This window comes from Rosa chinensis, chromosome 5 (assembly GCF_002994745.2).
Source record: "Rosa chinensis cultivar Old Blush chromosome 5, RchiOBHm-V2, whole genome shotgun sequence".
Classification (NCBI taxonomy): domain Eukaryota; kingdom Viridiplantae; phylum Streptophyta; class Magnoliopsida; order Rosales; family Rosaceae; genus Rosa; species Rosa chinensis.
The window spans coordinates 41,984,211-42,004,449 of NC_037092.1; the positions used below are offsets into that span (position 1 = coordinate 41,984,211).

A 20,239-nucleotide genomic window follows, 5' to 3' on the forward strand; every position below is an offset into this window, starting at 1 on the left:
CACTATGACGTATATGTGTTGGGGCTTTCCTTTCGGAAGTTGCTTTTAGTTTAAGTTTAGATACTTGATAGAAGATTGCAGCTTACAATAGTGACTAGATGCATCAGATTACAGGGTACATAAATTAGCTTTCTATTGTATTCCTGACACAATGGCTAAGTTAAGCTATTCTTGGCAGATTCCTCTGGGTTTAGTTCAAGGAAGGGTGAGCCTCATTGTGTAGCCCCCTTAGAGAATTGGTATTGTTGAGAGAAGAATGATGCAGGACACATATTCTTCTTTCTAGTTCGACATCATATTTGGCTACCTTTTGCATGAGAAAAGATCTGTTCTTCTTAGGTTCCTTATACATGTGCCATTTTTCCATTGCAGCATTCTTAATCGCCAACAATATTCATATTATGCTCATTTGAGGGTGTGATTGGGTTAACTGAGAATTTCACTGTGGACTATTGGAATACTGGGAGCAGCATTATAGATAGTACCCACTGCTGGTCAGTCTTAGAGAAAAACTTGTCTTTGTTCCTCAGGATCCATGGTGCATTGTTAAATAGTTACAAAGAACTGCATGCTTATCATTCTTATACTTCTCATATAGTTCTTGTATATATTTCCCCATATGTTTTTCAGTGTGTCAAACTTGATCAGCTTGCACTTCATCTACATTCTCATATTGCTTCATCCTCCTTGGCATGTTAACAAGCAATGGGAAGATTTGCTTCTATCAGAGTTTGTTCAGGTATGCCAATCAACTCTCTTTCCTTGGTTGATCCATGGAACACGTGCACACACATATTCAAGTATTTGTACACAGGTTTTTTTTTTTCATTATTTTTTTTTCTAAACACATTGCTTATTTTTTTACTTCAGGTTTTTAGATTTGGTACTATTGGTACTAAAGATGGTAAACCAGCGAGTAAATTGACTAAGAAGCATATTATGTTGCAGAACCATTTTCTGGCAATCTACATTGTCCAAAAAAAAATTCCAACGAGAAGAGAATTACATTATCAAAACTAAACTTACTGATGAGCATGTTCAAGATATTAGCGCGACTTCAACATCAGACGACTACATTTTACCTTCTTTTTGCATTTCTATTTTGAAACTTCAGGTATTCTTACTTAGCAAGACTTGATTGTTATCTAATACTGTAATTGTTGTTTTCTGTTGTGCTTTTACTTTTGCAGGCTTTTCGCCTTTTGGATACATCTTTTCTTTGGGATTCTTCTCTCACCAGCGTCTTCCTTAGGCAGCCAAAGAGTAGACAATGACCAAAATTCATTTATCTAATGTGACAGTCAGATGATGCTTTTGATACTGGAACACAACAGTTGTTATCCACATAAAGCACCAGTTATATATGCTGGAAATCATGTGCTTCACAATACCAATGACTGCAATTGTGTCATTGTATACATATGTAAGCAAGTCTTTCTTTTACAGTGCATGACAACTGTGGAAGTGCACATCAACCTCAAATCTGGATGGGGAAGGATGCATAAATGAATTATCTGTGATTCCAGGTCTTGGTTGCACTGATAACTTCTAAACAAAGGAATCAGTCATGAAGTTTATGAAACTTGGTTGCCCTGATAACTTCTCACGCTATAAGGTAAAAGCACACATGATTAAATATGAAATTATTTTTAAGATATGCTGCATCATTAATGAATAGAAGGTTGTTACTAAAGGACTCCTTTTTCTTCTTCTTCTTTTTTATTCCCTTTTTTTTTTTCCACTGCTAGCAGAAGTGCCGAGTTATTGGACAACTGAGGAAGTTGAGAAGGGAAACTTGATATATAAGCTTCAAACTTTCTTCAAATCTTGCATACTCCATGCCTGGAGGGACGGAATTTCCACTCTACAAAGCACGAAGGTGATGACCTTTCAGATCAGTACACAAATGAGCTTCGGGGTTGTTGTATGAGGTTTTTTTTTTTTTTTTTGGTTAAACCCCGACGAAGCGAGGATAATTTATTAAAAAAGGAAAAGAAGAATAGTAAAGTAGGAGGGGCCTAAATCATAGCCCACCTGAAACAAAAAACCAACCTATAACTTGCAACTAACGAAGAAAACTAACAGAATCGAAAGTTGGGAAGCCCCAACCAATCGCTATTACAAAAAGAGAGAACCGAATCAGGGGGCAAGTCCCACCACGTCAAACCCGGTGAATTTATCCCTGCATTTGCCAAAGCATCTGTAACTCGGTTACCTTCACGAAAAATATGAGAAGAGCGAAACTCCATCTGCGAAATCCAGTATAAGCAGTTCCTCCACTCTACACTTAGTTGCCAAGGCACTAAGGTAGGAGAGCGAAGGAAGTGAAGAACTAACTGTGAATCCACTTCCAACCAAATATGCTTCCACTCCCTTACCCAAGCTAATTCAATAGCTTGGATAACAGCCATAACTTCAGCGGCAACAGAACTAGCAATGTCCAAATTAGAACAAAAAGCACCTAGAACCTTGCCTCTATAATCCCGAAACACCCCGCCATAGCCAGCTTTATTCGAGCTAGTTTTCCATGCCCCATCAGTGTTCACCTTAATATACCCATAAGGAGGAGGATGCCAGTTAACTTCAATTATTCGTGGAGCTCGACGAGGTTTACATTGCACCCCAAATTTCTTCAACACCACAAGCTCCTCACAGGAATTAAACATGCAGCCCGAAGCTATCTTACTTGATGAAATAATATGGCTAGAAATTAGAGAACAGGCACGAACATCATTCACTCTAAAGCCATCATATTTAATCTTATTCCTTGAACTCCAAATAAACCAAAGAGAAGTAACAAAGCATGCTGACCACAATTCCCTTAATTGTGGACTACGAGAAGAGCTTAGACCAAGATTCAACATATTTAATAATGAATTGGGGAAGCCACGGATGCCAAAATTGGTAGTCATGTAATGCCAAATCGCAGAAGTAAAAGGACAAAAAAGAAAGATATGATCAATTGACTCACTTTGCTGCCGACAGAGAACACAACATGAAGCTAGCGATATCCCCCGTTTTTGAAGAAAATCATCAGAAAGGACCCGACCCTTTAGCACCTTCCAGGCCAGTAGCGACATACGGGGAGGTATGAACTTCGACCAAATGAATTTACTCCATGCCACGGGAGGAAGGTGAGAGCACAGACAAGAATACGCATCCTTTACAGTCAACACCCCAGAAGCTGAAGGCATTCAGATTAGGTGATCGAAAGACAGAGGCTTAATTGCAATTGGGACATGTTTTATGATCTCACACAAGTTCGGAAAATGCAATTGCAATAACAGAGGCAAATTCCATTTACCATCCTGAATGAAATCTGAAACCTTGTGCTCCATATTCTTAGCAGTAGCACCAAAAAAATCCACAAGGGGATGGCCAATAAAATTATCTTTCCAAAATGAAACTTGTGAATTAGAACCAAGAAGCCAGCACCCATTTTCAAGAACTTGTTGCCAAAATCTCTTAATACCTGGCCAGATAGATGACGTTGCATAGGATCGACGTAAGACCCCGTTCTTCTAGAATCGATCTCTCAAAAAACGACACCCTTCTGAGGGAGAAGAGTAAACCTCCCACGCCTTCTTAAGAATAAGAGATCGATTAAGAACAACAAGTTGTTTCAGACCCAAGCCTCCCTCCTCCATTGGAGCACAACAAGTTTTCCAAGCAACCAAAGGCACTCCTCGCTTGTCTGTTGAACCTGACCACAAGAAATTACGACACCAAACTTCTAGTCGACGAAGCAGGTTGACCGGCCATTCATAAATCTGAAAACTGTACACCAACATGCTTGACATAACCAATCTAATTAACTATAGCCGACCGGCTATAGACAATAAAGAACCTTTCCAACCTGAAAACCGAAGACGAATCTTGTCAACAATAAATTGGAAGTGAGAAGCCTTCGGTTTTCCTCTGAATATTGGAACCCCCAAGTAAGTAAATGGAGCTGTGCCTTGAGGAATACCCAATAAGTCTACAATAAGATGGTGCCTGTGAGAAAGATGCTTGCTAATAAACACTTGTGACTTAGCCTTGTTGATAACTTGCCCTGAATTGACCCCATACTCTCCCATAAAATCCATAATCACTGCCAGGTTTCGTCTATCACCACGACAGAAGACAATGACATCATCAGCAAATAACGCATGGGAAGGTGCCTGAGTACCTCTTGGAGAAGAGATAAGGCGTAACTGCCCAGAATTCCTAAGATGAGATATGCCTCTACTCAAAGCTTCCTCTGCTAAACAAAAGAGCAAAGGGGAGAGAGGATCGCCTTGGCGAACTCCTCTACCACATGAAAAGAAGCCAACTGACCTTCCGTTAATAAGGAGAGATAATTTAGCTGAACGCAATAGATTGCTCACCCAAGTCACAAAAACATGGTGAAAGCCAAAAGCACGCAGCACACGAGCTAAAAAATCCCAAGAAAGAGTGTCAAAAGCCTTGGTGATGTCCACTTTGATCGCCACATTACCTCCGTAACATTTATTATCCAACAAATTAAAGCACTCTGAGGTAGCAAGAATGCAATCTGAAATATTGCGGCCTTTGATGAAGGCATGTTGCTGCGGGGAGATGATTCTATAGGCAATTTCTGTTAATCATAGAGAAATAATCTTTGGAATGATCTTGAAAACAAAGTTAGCAAGAGCAATTGGGCGAAACTGCTTAATAAAATCTGCATGATCAACTTTTGGAATTAAAATTATGATACTGGAATTGAAAGAAGATGGAAAATTACCAAATCTGAAAAAGTACTGCACCGCAGCAACCACATCCTGGCCAACAATATCCCAACATGAGACAAAGAAGTGACCGGTAAATCCATCTGGCCCCGAAGCACTATCAGGATCCATAGACTTAATAGCTGACCAAATCTCATCTGAAGAAGGCATTGCAATTAATCGATCATTTTCTTCGTTAGTAACCAACGAAGGGGCAACTCGTGAAACAAGCCCAGTGTCATGACAACCTTCCTCATAAGCAAAAAGATTTGTATAATAATCAAGGATATGGTTCTGAATGGAATCACAATCATCAAAAACCTGACTCCCTTCACGTAACAAAGTAATGGAAGAGTGAGCCTTGAGTACTCTACACATAGCATGGAAAAATGAGCTATTTCTGTCCCCTTTAGCTAGCCAACGTTGTCTAGACTTCTCCCGCCAAAACATCTCCCGGATACGCAATGATTCCGTCAAATTAGCTTGTAAAACACTCTCCTTGGCAAGTTGATCATCAGAACCCCCTGAAGTTGCAATATCGTGCTGAATTTGGCCTAAAGCAGCAAGGTCATCCTCCACCTTTCGATGAATATCACCAAAAACCTCCCAATTCCATATCTTAAGTGCCTTGCGTAAAACTCGAAGTTTGTGCTGCAACACCGATAGCGGGCATCCCAAGTTGTTAACTGAACCCCAACACTGCTTGACAAAAGCTTTAAATTCTTTATGTTCAACCCACATTTTTTGAAACCTAAAAATACTTTGACGTGGGCCAAGGTCCTTTGAAAAAGACATGATCAGAGGGTTGTGGTCAGAAGAAAGGCGTGGCAATGTATAGCATTCAAACTGAGCCCAAGCATCCAACCAATCTAAATTTGCAAGGCATCTATCCAAGCGTAGCTCCACATTACCCCGAATACCTCTTCTACGAGCCCAAGTAAACTGGGCACCCTTGGTATCAATATGAACTAATTGACAAATGTCAGACATTGCCTGAAATTCTTCACATGACCGGGCACAAACCGACGCACCTCCTTTCTTTTCATGAGAACCTAAAACAGCGTTGAAATCACCCACAACTGACCATGGACCATAAACAAATCTGCTCATCACATCAACGAGATCAAGCCACAAACCACGACGGTGAACCATCGTAGTCTTAGCATAAACTGCAGTGAGGACAGTGACAACTGAATCCAAAGAAATCTAAAATGAAACCTGCTGATCTGTACTGGAGAGGACTTGAATGGACTGATGGAGATAACGTTGACAGAAAATCCAAATATTCGGCCGAGACATCCCTCTATCATTTGTGCAAACATGTACTAAGTTCAGAGAACGCCAAAAAGAAGCTGGAATAGAAGCCAAATCCATAAATGGTTCTGAAAGGCATAAAACCTCTGGACTATGATCCTGTACAAATTTCTTTAGAGCATTTTGAGTGGGCTCATTACCGATGCCCCGTAAATTCCAATACATCACTTTCATTGAGAAGTATCTTTAAAGCGGCGAATGTAAGCTTCACGGTTTTCAACTTTAGAAGCTTCTCTTGATGATTTATGTCGAGACTTAAAAACAACCACTGTGAATTCAGGTTCACGTTCAACTTCCTCATACCAACTATTGATAGGGACAGAAGAGGCATTCTTGTTAGGAGAAGGATCTGAATCAGACTCAGATCCAGCATCTGAAACCTCCGTACCGGAATTTATAGCATCCACATTAGCCTCTTCACTTGAACCGTTGATGGCCTGATCATTCTTCCTCTTCTCAGACTCCTCCAAAGCAGCCTCCAAAACAATCCCTACAGCAGAGTCTGTTTGAGCTACTTTAGGAATCTCAGGCCTTAGCTGATCAATAACAATATTGTGCTCAATGGCAGAGCCAACGACGTCTACCTGCACTAGCGCAGTTTCACCCAATTCCACTGGTTGGATAAGATTAGGGCCAGAAGAGTGATCTCCTTTATCCAAAGGAGGAGGGGACGCAAAGGATGGACCCTCACCATCATCAGGAATGTTTGGAGGAGTGGAATCAATGATAGTTATCTTCCCCTTATCCACCTGCTCTCCATTCTTAATAACATAAACCTGCTTATTTTTACGTCGACGGCGCCGGGGTTGGCTTGATCGTCCTCGACCAGCTTCCACCACCACTTGGGTAGCGTTTGGCATTTGCACAAGCTTGCAAGCAGGAACCTTGTGACCCACATTGCCACAATGGGAACAAAGGTCAGGAAGCTTCTCATAACCAACCTCAATAACCACAGTCTCCCCATTTGTGCGACGAACTGCTAGTTCCTGTGGAGGATCAGAAGATAAATCAATATCCACCAAAACCCTAGCAAAAAGACCAAATTTTCTCTCCAAAGTATTCTGGTCAATTTTTACACGAACTCCAATCCCATTAGCAATCTGGAACAAAGTAATCGGCTCCCAAAATTCAAGGCCAAGATCCCATAATTGTACCCAAACCTGAGCATTTGTGTTTTTCTGGTTCGCTGGAGAGAAGTTCGGCGTCCAACGCATGAATCTGAGTATCCCAGGTTTAAGAGCAATTGAACCTTTCTCCCATACGGATAAGCGCGCGAGCCCCCTCAGAAGAAAAAGCAAAGGAGAAGTATCCCTTCCCCATTGGAATGATGCGCCAATGGCCAATATCACCCCAAAGTAGACATAACTTCTTGTACAAATCTGAGGGAGTGTAGGGTTTATCTTGGGGAGTCAGGTATAACTGACCCAAGAGCATGTGCTTACACTTCTCCAGTCCAGATTGGTACCCATCTTCAGAGATCGTGACAGTTGTTTTACCCTCATGGATCACCGGCAAAGGAAGATTCGCGATGGGAATAACTGTTTGCGCAGCCGCTGAAGCGTAGGAGCGTGGGGGTGCAGTAGCATTCACATCCAAGAATGACCAAGGGCAGATGGCAGGCTTCGTCGACATATCGAAACCCGAACAGATCCTCAAAACTGATGAAGGGAAATTGGGATTCGAGGAAACCCTAGCAGAGACATCATGCAGCCAGGTCTGTTGTATGAGGTATTAAATGAACATGTGAAAGATTTGTTTGAAACTGAAAACTTCATTTGATTATTGTTAGTTAACGATCACTTAAAACGACAGAAATTGATAATTGTTACACACTCCTAAATATAGTTATTTGTCTATACAAGCGGTTTTATTTGTAATAATAGTAAGTCATGCGGCAAAGTGCGGGCATATTTTCTTGTTACAATCATTTGTGAGTCAATTTAATGTACGCAATAGAAAGCGTCTTATTTTTTTCTTGATGGAATGCTAAGTTTGATATCTGTCTATTTTAACACCTTCCTCCTTTGCTGATTGAAAAATCCAAAAATTATAGCAGTAAAAGGTTTTCCAGAGACCCACTGTTCACATTTGACTGCCGAAGAAAAAATGTCTAAATAAGTTTATGGTGCTAATTAGATGTTGGCTGCACACTTTGAGACCCCACTGCGTAACTTTATGGCCGCAGCTGTAGTGCACTACACTACTGAACAATTGAGTTTCAGTAATTTTGAATCTGGCCTCTCTAATTAGTAAACAATTTTGGATACTTTCGTAAGATTCTCGGTGCATTTAAAGAAATCTTAGAAGGTTTCATCAGTGAAAGGCATTGAGAAAGCTTACTGGCTTTTTGTCATGCCAATGGTGATTGATCTGTTTTCTTCCTTTGAGATGCTACTTGGGAGCCAAATGCATTGAATGGAGGCTTATCAGTAGTTCAGTACTACATGTGCTGTACAAGAGTACCTTCAAAAAAAAAAAAAAAACAAAGTTTTCGCTTTCACTGAACAAGTTTGTCTTCATCCATTTCTTTAATTTCTTCTTCCTAATTACATGCATCAAAGCCTTATGCTGGAAAAAATTTAGCTTTATGTCCTGCATCCAATTCTTATTTGATTAGACTGTGGGCTATATGAACTGATGTGATGTATAGAGTACTCAATTAAGTTGATCATATAATTTTTGTTTCAATGATGTCAGGTAAAAGTGCTCGAACCTCTTGGGACAGTCACTTCTGGCTGTCAGTTCTTGGAGCCAGATGGTAATACTGAACTCTAGCTAACTCCTGATTATTTGACAAAAACTTGTTCTCGTATTAGCTAAGTTTCTGAACCACATTCCAAACCCAGAGGAAAATATAGCCATGAAAGCTATCACCCCAGCAGTCCTTGATAACAAGGCTCATTTGGGAATTATCTTTGATACAGACGTTGATAGGTAGTTTTTCGTGACCCTTGAATCTATATTATTTCCTAATTTATTTCATTGTTCTTATAAGTGCTTTTAGATCTGCTGCTGTGGACTCTACTGGCATTGAGTTCAAACATAATCTTCCATTGTTCTTGAGGAAGCAAGAATTCTTCTTATTGCATTACGCATGACAATTACATTATTTTCTCTCATTATACTCGTATCCTTCTCCCTTCATCAGTTTGACCTTTGGTGCAAACAACGCAGCCTATGGAGATCAAGCGTCATCTTCATTTGGAGGGGTTGACAAGCTCAACACATGTCATTATCCTATTTCAGCTCCACTTCAGTTCCTACAGGTGAATGCAACTGCTAGTAAACTATTAACCAGGAATGGATATGAGGCAGCAGTCTCGATTTGTCATGTACATAATTTATCATTGTTATATTAGTTATGCAGGGGGATCGGATGAAAGGGGTCAACCGTATGATCTTGCATTGGCGATGAGAACAAGATATTTACGTCAGTGTAGTAGACTTAATTTGGAGGCCGAGGTGATAAAATTTTCATGATTCTGCAACTACCACTTTAAGATGTTTTCCATATGTGTAGCCACTACAGTCCACGAAGAATCATAGCTCTGCAATACATTTACACATTGAAGCCCACACAGAAATCAAAACCTTAGAGCAGCTTACTAGTTTTGTTTCCGGTCTGGAATGTTAGCCCTACCTGTCAATTGTTTCACTCAGCTTGCCATAATTAATGTGACTTGATGATTCTTTTTTATATTCTCGATCTATATACTAAACGTGAGTTGCACTGTTTTACTGTTCATAAGAGCTACAGTGCATGGGGTCGGAAAAGACTGTTCTGCCCTCCTTTGAGATCTTTGTATTGATGGATCTTCTTCTCTCTTCTAGAGCCCTCTACTGTAATCCCTCCCTCACACCCAAGTCTCAAAACCCAAAAATCACTACAAAAAAGAGCAACAGAGAGAGAGTTGTGAGCAGGAAGAACAGGACCATAGCTTCCAAAACAGAGCCGACCCAGAAGCTTCAAAACCAGAGCGGACCCAGACGAGCACAAAGCCACCATCATTGCTGCACAGTAGTGAAGATTGACCTGGGATTGAAGACGAAGAGACTCTTTGGTTGATCATGAACTTGACTTGGTTTGTTTAAATCTCGGACTCCTCCTCTGCAAATCAGCTCAGGTTTCTATTCTCAATCTTTTGTCTTTCTTGTGTGTTTTTACTGATCACCAAACACTGTGGTGAGAGGACAATGATGTTTGTATTTTGACCATACTAGGACATTGGATGAAAATTTGTAGTTCATTGCTGGCACATTGTTTTGATAGTAGGTTGGAATTGTTCAAACTTCATTGACGTTGGGCAATTTGTGCAACGTCATCATTTCCATTCGGCTGTAGACGAATTTGATGTGTTTTACATACATTTGTTTGCTTTGTCGTTGCTTACTGTTTGCTTTATCTATGTTATTTGTGTTTCACATTATGGAATTGTTATTTGATAGTGGGTTGGAAGAGGTTGTTGATTGTTTGTTTTGATACTATGATCATTGTTTTGGAGTCGTTAGTTTTGTTTGATGACCATGTTTACGATGATTGGTGTAGTAAACTGCTGGGTGTCATTGATTGCAGTTTTTGTTTCTATTTTTCTGAATTTTTGCTCTTTTTAATTTTTGGGCAATGAAATTTGTGTTCTTCTGTCCAGAGAAAGAGGCGAGATGAAAGAAAGGGAGAAGAGAACCCGGGAAGAAGGAAGAGAAGGAGAAGAGACAAACCGGAAGCTCTTGACTAAAACAACACAAGTGGAAGGTATTTGTGGTTTTGTGAGAATTTGATTTGAATTTTTTTTTCTGGGTTGTATATTTGATTGGTCAATGATTAGATGCTTGAAAATTGAATACTTGGATATTGGGTTCTTATTGATTTTGTTTGCAGGTTTCGCTTGCTATTATTGTTATTGCGTTTCACTTTATGAGTATTGTTGTTTTCAGTTTTCCATTATTGAAATAATTGAGGCTGAATTAGTGTGGTGTTTCCAGTCAAAAACATAATTGTATCCTGCAAGTAGTTTCACAGTTGTTTACAATCGTTATCTACTCATCGGATTATGGCTCTTTTATGGAATTGTTTAGTTGGTTTTCTAGATTTGTGGATTCTGTAGACGATTCTTAATATCTGTAAAACAGTAAGCTTAGAAGTAATGTGGGGAAATTTCTCTTAGAGATCTGTAAAACAATAAGCTTAGAATTTTCGCATGATCTCATCAATATTAGACAACTTTGATTGGGACCTTTAAGGAATGTGCGGTTGAAATGGCACATCTCAAAGGTAATTTTTTTTTTTTTTGGATGAAATTGCACTTTCATTTCCCCAAGGAGATGAGCAACAAAGCTAGATTTTTGACAGCTCCTGCAGTTTATGTTGTTGTTTTTAAAGAAAATCTGACACTGCCCAATTGCCATTTCCGTGTATCATCTTAGCCAAAGCTAGCTTTCTCTTAAAATATGCAAAAGGAAAGTTTTTATCTGCAAATTTGAAAATTTAGAACATTGATTTTTGAAAAATGAAATCTTTAAGCAAAGGCCTCCCATCTGGTTTCTTTTGACAGCTCTCTGGCTCTTGCCCTAGAGCGCCTACTAACTCCAATATGTAATATACTCAAAAATGTCTTTTAGCTCATTTGTTTTGTGCGCGAGTCTTCAAGGTCTTTACTCTGCAAAGTTTAAGTTCTTTACCTTTCCATAGCAGTTTAAGTTTGATTACATTTGGCGGTTTGCTTTGGCTCTTGCTTTTGTCTAAAATGTCGTTATTAACGATTGTAACTAAAGGTTCTCATAATTAATATAATATCGGATATGATGGAAGAAGTTCAAAGTGAAACAATATCGGATATGATGGAAGAAGTTCAAAGTGAAACAATTTGAATTGTTTTGGATTACAAATATACTTCATTTCAAATTCATTGATATCACGTAGAGCCTGTGAGATGGCTCGACAGTTAGTTTATTGTTTGAATGCCTTTCTGCCTCAAAATGGAATATTTTCTCAAACTAAGGGGCAGAAAAAAGAGTTGCATTCTTGCCATAAATGCATTTTGGATTGCAGGACTCTTTGCTTTATGGTTAGTTAGGATATTTCTGCTCTGGTTTGTGATCACCTTTGAATTATGTTATCAATTGTTTTGAACCAAAGAACATGCACAGATATAGTTTGCATAAAATCTGACACTAAAACAATTGTATTATACTTTGGTTTGTGTGATTGTATACATCATTTCAAGGACTAGACATCTATTAAACGACACCAACAATCTGTATTAGTTGCTAGATAAGACTGAACCATATTTCAAACTAAGAATCTATTAAAGGGATGCAAGTCTGGTTTTTTTTTTCCCTTCTTTTCAGGGTTATTTACTTTCAATTTGTGAAATTCGATGCTTCTCTTTTTTAATTTCTCCTTCTTATGGAATTCAAAATTCAATATATCTGTATGAACTTGAGTCAGAATAGGAAGATCATATTACTCTACCAAAACTTACAAACTCTGCCTACATTTTGTACCTTCTGCTAATGATTATTACTGGGATTTTAGTTTGCTTCTTAATGTCATTCTAAAAGGTCAACTATAGTACTCAGCTCTTAAAATCTAGTTTGAGTATGTCCTACACTACAATTCACAAATCAAAATGAGAAAAAAAAAAAAAAGAAGCTAATATGTATCTTAAACTCTGTAATTATTATTTTGTCTCAGGAAGCGTAAACTTCACCTGCAATTTATTTACTATATACTAAAGGCGAGATACTGTTCATGGGCACTGTTCCTAGGGGCGCGAAATGGAATGACGCTTTTGCCCTAATTTGAGATTGTTTTTGCGGTTCTGCCACTGAGCTATAATATGATCAGTTTCTTCTTTCTTCTACGGCCATCGGATTCTTCTGTCCTGTTGGTTTCTCTCTTCCTCCCTTCTGCCCTGGTTTATGAAGCTATCGCCATCACTCAGTACGACATCGAAGAAGTACAGCAACACTTGCAACCACACATGTAACAACCCAACAATCTCGATGTTGCTTGATTTCATCAGTGAATCACGAACCTTAGGAGATGCTTCTGTATCAACACCCAATTTCCTTTTCTCATCAGAGACATTTGATCAAACAACAAAGCTACTTAGTTTTGGGGTGAATTCAGGTCTTCCTTTTTTCTCATCAGCTTCTCTCATTTCATATCAGAGAGGGTTGAATTCATTTTTAGGTTTTCTATTCTGTGTTTATTAATACTTTATTTTATGATTGCTTCTTGGTAGTGAGACTAGCTAAGGTGATTGCAGGAAATAGGCTAATGGGTTCCATCATTCTTTTTGTGCAGAAAGATATTCAAGGGAGGATTGGCAAAGAACAAGCGGTTCTTTGCTTTGCTCAGCTCACTGGCATTGGTAAGTACTCATTGAATTGAGTCACGATCCTCCTTAATATTTTCATTTCAATCCTTTCATTTTAAACAAAAGTCTTTCAATTGCGCAGGTTACAATTATGAGTTCAATTGCATCTGAATTTGGTTTGAATGTTGGAGCTTTTGGGATTAATTTGGGTTTGTTTCTGTTGACAACTACAGATGCAGAGAGGGAAACTCTATGTTGGATATTATGTGGCTATGAAGGGGTTCTCTGCTTTGCTTATCAGCATTGGTAAGCACTTATTCGGTATCTGATTGGTTATTTTGCAATGTGGTATGAAAGCGAAATTTTTCTGTATAATTCCATTCTTCTTGCTTTCTTATCGGTTTTTGTGGGTGAGTGAGTGTAATAGATTTGGTTACTTAATTGGATGAATAGACATTTCTATAAGTTCAAAACTCTGGCTATGGTTAGAATATGTAATATATATATATATTGAGTGATGAAACAATCTTTATTCTCTGAAGCAACATTTCTCCCATGTTGTGAGAGTCATGGATAAATGTTGCTTCAGAGAATAAAGATGGTTTTTCCTTTTCACAGAGACGGAGCTGGTGATAGTTTTTCTTGGAGAAATTGAGCTCATTTGAACAAATAGGAATATCCGATTGAGCTGGCACCCATTTGATCAAATTGGGGGATTTGATTGAGCAATCAGAGATCTTTGAAGGATTGAGCTCCAGGTAAGCTTCTTATGGTTTATTGGTTTTAAATTTTGATACATGCAGTTTTGGGTGGCTTTAATGAATTTGGGATCTTCAATTTTGTTTAGATTGTGAAACTCTATAATCCAAGAATACTATCAGCTTGCATAATATGATAACCATATATCTAATGGCCTTATTAAGTGATAACCATCATCGTGTCCAGCCAAGTAGAGCTCTAACATAACCTAAGGTCCAAACTTCATCTGTGATAACACAAATGTTTCAATTGAAATCATTCAGATCATTAAAACACAAAGATGTAGACTTCATTAATTTTCATTGTAAACTACACCCTCCATTTATGTATTTGACTATTTTTGTGTTTCAATGTTAAATTTGAACAAAGAATAGCATGACTTACACATTTCTTTCAATTTCACTTTAGACCTAACCGGAAACATTGGAGTTGACTTTTAGTTCAGTTTCACAATGTTAGTAACCGAAAGAAGCATCAGCTTTCCTGCTAGCCAAATCTTAATTGGAATGGAACATCTTGGCCAGTACTTGATGTTGCTTTGAAATTGTTGTTTAGTCTGGTTGGAATTGAATTAGTGTTCTATTCATATCTAGAAATGGTTTAGTCATAAACAAGTATATAAAGGCAGCAATATCTCACAGAAATCAATTTGAAACGGTTTGTATATATTTGCATTCTGTTTGTAAGATAACTTGCCATCAATCATAATTATATGTGATAATTGAGATTTGTCTTAGTGTCGGATGTTATGTGTCTATTGTTTATATACATGCTTCATTTTATGCAGTGTGATTGTGGAATCCCTGAAGGTGGTTAGCTTGCAAGGATTTGCCTCAATTTTGGAGCCTAACCCCTGCAGAATTGTGAGTCAAATTTTGACTGTTTACTGATTATAGTTGAATTTTGGTTGAGACTAGATGCGGTTAGATGAATCTCTTCAATATGTTTATCAATTCAGTGAAGCATCATCTTGCTTTTAATAGTTCTGTTATTCAAATACTCATGTCATTCATTCATCAAAATCATGTAACAGAATCACTTTAATGGAATTTTTCTGGAATTATATTCTGCAAGGGCTTCTATTTTTTTTTTTATTATTATTTTTAAATTTTTTTTTTTCTCTAAATAGAGATTTAGAGACAAACCTTCAAGGGCTGAAGCAAGTTCGCAAACCTGTTGTGTTTCATTTTCTCTATTTAGACCTTTGGGGTGTATTGGAACACAGAAGGTCCTAAAATTCTTGAGTTTAGTTATGGTCTATACTCAGTATTCAGATTGGTTTAGATGGATTTAGTTGTTTTGTACCACAGAGGTAGTAAGTGTGTGTTTGGGAATGTCTCTGAAATGAAAGTGCTTTTGGGTTTAATGTCAAATGAATTTGGAATATGTTATCTGCATTGTTTTGCTCGCTTTGAACATTATCATGATAGAGTGGTTTAATGTCAAATGAATTTGGAGCAAGTTGTGCACAGTGACAAGTTCCGCAGCAAAGCGCGGATAACATTTCTAGTATTTACTATATACTAATTCTCAACGCACTGTTCATCGGCTTATGAACAGTGCCTGTCGAGCTGGGCCGTCACTGTGAAATTATGATTTTAGCCTGCTTTTCTGTCCTAGGTATAAAAGCCTTCTTCTGCGACCGCCGATCTTCTTTCTTCTCTATCGCTCCCGTCCATTTCTCTCTCAAATCGCTGTCAAATTTCATCTTTCTCCGGCTCAGGCCAAATTCTTTCCCAGTATAAGCAAAATTGCCAACTCTTTCTGTCTTCGGGAAGCCTTTGTCAAGATCGACATTTACTGTTATGCAGTATCAGACTCAGCAGCAGTAATTGGTCGGTGTCGCCGCCGCCGCCATCAAGGGTTTCCTCTTCCCTTTTTGTTTTACCCAATCTTCTCAGAGATTGAAGAAAATAACCTTAGGATTGTTGAATTTTGTACCCGATTGAGATCAAATTTCAGTCTTTTTTTTTATTCTTCTGACTGCAGGCACGATATCAGCATATTGATTTTGCTCCAGTCTTGCAATATTTTGGTTGCAAAACCCGATCACATGATTGCATGCCTAATTTCTAGACCCAAAATGGGTCAAAGAGAATGAATATACATTGCATGTGGGGTCTTTTTGTTTTGTTTATTGGTTTTTATGTGTTGCTTTTGAAGGTATCATTTAATTGTGAAAGAAAGCTTTGGAGGAGAACATAATTGTGTATCTGGAAACTGGTTGTGGAAAGACCTAAATAGCCGTGTTGCTTATGTATGAACCAGTTGATACTCAAACCTCAGAAGAACATGTGTGCTAAATCCTGTAAGTCAAGTCCCCAGTTACTTACATTTGTAAACAAAAGAAAAATATTGGATTTTTATATGTTTCAATGCTTGCAGGAAGATCTTTGTGGTATATATGGATCAAATTGCTCCCAATGGATTATTGCAATGGAGGTAATAATAATACTGAATTCTTTCTTTCATATTTGAGCATATTAATGAATAACTGAAACTGAATAATTGGGGCTGAATCTTACTAGAAAAAATGTGGCGTGTTACTCTTATGCTTATGTTTTGATTTTTGCAGTATTAGAAAGAATGTGGCTATCATGAAGCCTCATGAAGCAGCCAAATTAGTTGCAGAATGAGATTTTTCATGTAAAAGGACACTCCCCTGAACTGAAAGAGTAAGCCAATCTTATCTTAGACTGAAGCATTTTCTTTTTGGTAATCACCTTTATAAAGTAAAATGTCCACAAATCTACTTCAAATTTCATGTTATTCTTAGACCTGCAAGACATCGTGAGTCTCCAAGCTGATAAACACTCTGTATCTTTCTTCATGATTGTCTTTCAAACTTCGAGTATCGCAAACCTCAAATTAATTGATTACTTTTGCAACTTATTTAGAAAGTCTGGTTAGACTGCTTATTTCACTTTTGTTGTTATTGATAAAAGTTGAGTTTGCAATACACCTGTTACAAGTTTTTCGTCGTTTATATTGCCGGGCATACCATTGGAAGCATGGTAGGAAATGTCATGGAATTTTCTGGCTTCAGCCATCCGAGACAAGTTCGTCTTAGCAGGAGTACAACATTTCTTTGATTCTGTTGGAAAGTCAATCTCCAATGAGAGTTTCAAGGTAAATGTTATTTGCCTGCACAGCTGTGAAGCATTGGTATTAAAAACTCAATTTCATTTGCGAAACAACTCATTTTATTTTTTATATACAATAATGGGAAGGCTTGATGGAATAGAGCCGTAGAGAGCGACAGAGAGAGCTAAGGAAACGACCTCGCAGCTTTCAAGTTTTGAGCTGCTTAACCAAAACAGAGCTTGCAGCGATGGAGACAGAAACGGCGGCGATTCTAAACGACCTGGGTAATATCATGGCTGTTGACCTTCATCATCAATTTATGTCCAACCCTTTTTCAAGGTTTTTTATTTTTATTTTTTATTATTATTATTATTTTTTTTTATTGTTTTGATTTTTGTATGGTACTGGGTTTTGTGGGTTTTTTGCTTCCTAGAACTTATATAAAAATGGTTACTGAACTCAAAGTTCATAACTTTCAAGCTTAATCTACAACTATGGAACTGGGTTTTATTTTTTTCCCTAATTTTTGTTAACGTTTGGATTTTTATCAATATGAATTGTTTGAATAGTAGGGTATTGGTTTTGGGTAGGATTTTGATAGTAAAATTGATACTGTCCTCATAAGCTAGCATGTAGGCTCTGCACCATTGAAAATGTCTAGAGAAGTTTGGTTGTTCAATGTAGTGTGGGATGGTTTTGTTCAGTGATTTATTTTTATTGAATTTTAGGGAGGAATCAGTGAATGAATGTTGCAAGAAGAACTGAGTTAGTTCAAGCTATTGCAAATAAACTTTTCAATTGGCCTTCAACTATGGACTCTTTGCTTCATCTACGGCTAGGAATTTCATCTGCTTTCATTTTTCTTAAGCCCCATCAAAGTAACAATCTTTAAAAGGGATTTTAGAAGAATGGACTAAGAAGAACTTTCTTCTGGATAACAATCGAATCAAACGATTTTCTTAGTAATTACTTGGTGCCAGTTATAACTGAGTTGAGAGGAAGTTGATACCTGTGGAAACCTTTGTTGACATTTTGATTGTAAGACTCAGACTTCAACTTACAGTAAACATTTTCTTTGTTATAACTCAAATATATCACTTCCCCATACATTGGATTTTGAATTTGGTTGTGGGATTTTAGGTGCATTGACTGTTATGATGAGAAATACAGTCAGTCATTCATACTTTACTATTGTTGTTTGTCATTAGTTTTATTAACATAGATTTGTTATGAAATGCAGAGACTATACAAATTTGGGTGCAACTGTGCAAAGAAGATGGTTGTGATAAATTTAGGACCTATTGAATGTATACCCTTTCAGAGGGAAGTAAATCTGCTAGCTAATCGAGATAAGTATGCTGAATTCCCAAATCAATTGGCACAGTCATTCAACTCCAAGCTAAGGACCAATATAATGAGCCTTAGAATCTTATAAACCTATCACCGAAAACCAAATAAGCTATATGTCCAATTTCAGTTCAATCACACCAATTTGGATATTGTGTTGATTTGAAAGAAGGTGATGAAGGGCTTTGTTAATGATTATCTCTCTCTCTCTCTCTCTCTCCCTCACTCTCTCTCTCTTGAAAGTGGAAAATGATTGTTATGGAATATGGTTAAAGTTTAGACTAGATGCATAACCTTTTACTTTCTTTTTTCTCCAAAAAAGGCACCCAACAAAGGGTGCCTTTGGATGTGCAACACTACTTGATAAAAGCCTACCAATTGAAGAGGGTGATGCTCGCTATATGCCTTCAGAGATCCTGAATGAGAAACATGACGATCTTGACAAGGCTGATATCTTCTCATTGGGAGTTGCTATGTATGAGCCTATTAGAGGTTCACCGTTACCGGAAGAAGGACCTCAAACCTTAAATCTTAAGAAAGGAAAATTGCCACTGCTTCCTGGTCACTCCTTGCAACTTCAGAACTTGCTCAAGGTACTCTATGTTTTCTTTTCCTTTAGTTGTTGGCTGTGCTTTATAACTGTGAAGTTGTCACTTATGTAGTTCTTCTGCTTATGAATGAACGTGTTCTTCAGTATATGTGAAATGGGGAAATGCATAAACAAAAGTTTTCAGCTTCTCTTTCCTTATCTTCAAATGGGAGATGAAAATGTTGTTTGTTGATCAAAACCACCCCTTATCATAGATTCACAGTAATATCTTTCATGTAGTATGGTTTTCTGAAATTGCAAGTAGATATAAGATAGAAAGAATTGCTAAGAAACTCTGAATATGTGTTTCATAAGTAGTAATGTTGGATCCAGTAAGCTTATTTCATAAGAAATCTGTTTCAAAGGAAAGATGCACCTAGTATCCTGCTTTTCTTAAGTTGGTTTGGTCAAATAAAAAGGACATGTGATGGAGTTGCTGATTGCATCATATTGTTTGAATCTATCAGGCCATGTTGGATCCAAATCCAGTCTGCAGACCATCAGCTAAAGAGTTGGTTGAAAATCTAATGTTCCACAGGGTGCTAAAAAATGCATGGGCCTAGGACAACCACGATTGCGAATTGAAGAGATTGGGGTATTGTATTATAGTATATGTCATCCTTTTGTGTCTGCCAGCCCAGTAAAATAGGCAGAAGTATGTGAATGGCCAATTTTGTATCTATAATTCTCCCTCATGTATTAATATGCACCTAATTTTCCTCCTAATGCGGTGCAATTTTTATGAATCCTGAGGATTCCTTGGTCATGGACTCGAGTATTTTACTGGTAATGGAAAAGTCTAAAGCCTTTGTTGGGTGCCTTCTCTACAGATTTGGATTGGAGATGCACCTCTATGATCCTATTAAGGACCAAATTGCGAGTTGAAACCTTCTGTCATTCATTTAATTCTCATTGCAGCTAGTTGTGTGACAGAGAGTCCTGTAAAGTGGAGTTTTCTTTATATTTGCTGTTTGACAGGACAGTTTCCTCTGATGTGTGACAGAAATAGGAATTAAGTAACCAAGTGAAAAACAAATTTGATATTGAAAAACAATTGCACAGCTAAAGAGAGAAGAACCAATGTGATGTTGATTTCA

General features: G+C 37.9%; 2 protein-coding genes and 1 long non-coding RNA gene across 3 annotated transcripts; 2 read left to right on the forward strand and 1 right to left on the reverse strand.

Moving 5' to 3' along the window:
* Positions 1 to 6,214: 6,214 nt before the first annotated feature.
* Positions 6,215 to 7,258, reverse strand: LOC112203853. Its single transcript, XM_024344762.1, has one exon. It carries the CDS (start codon positions 7,256 to 7,258, stop codon positions 6,215 to 6,217), a length of 1,044 nt encoding a protein of 347 aa, XP_024200530.1.
* Positions 7,259 to 12,903: 5,645 nt separating this feature from the next.
* Positions 12,904 to 14,292, forward strand: LOC112165362. Its single transcript, XR_002922813.2, has 4 exons — positions 12,904 to 13,173; positions 13,351 to 13,417; positions 13,597 to 13,669; positions 13,906 to 14,292. It is a non-coding gene; the product is annotated as an uncharacterized LOC112165362 (long non-coding RNA).
* A 3,991-nt stretch (positions 14,293 to 18,283) lies between these two features.
* On the forward strand, positions 18,284 to 19,971 carry LOC112203854 (wee1-like protein kinase). Its single transcript, XM_024344763.2, has 2 exons — positions 18,284 to 19,146; positions 19,610 to 19,971. The coding sequence occupies exons 1-2, from the start codon at positions 18,955 to 18,957 to the stop codon at positions 19,703 to 19,705; spliced, it is 288 nt and encodes a 95-aa protein (XP_024200531.2). The 5' UTR covers positions 18,284 to 18,954; the 3' UTR covers positions 19,706 to 19,971.
* Positions 19,972 to 20,239: the final 268 nt, after the last annotated feature.

Coding starts and splice junctions, on each gene's coding strand:
- LOC112203853 (XM_024344762.1), bottom strand. CDS start 7,258: ATGCGTTGGACGCCGAACTTCTCTCCAGCGAACCAGAAAAACACAAAT.
- LOC112203854 (XM_024344763.2), top strand. CDS start 18,955: ATGCCTTCAGAGATCCTGAATGAGAAACATGACGATCTTGACAAGGCT. Junction 19,147..19,609: donor AACTTCAGAACTTGCTCAAG/GTACTCTATGTT, acceptor TGAATCTATCAG/GCCATGTTGGATCCAAATCC.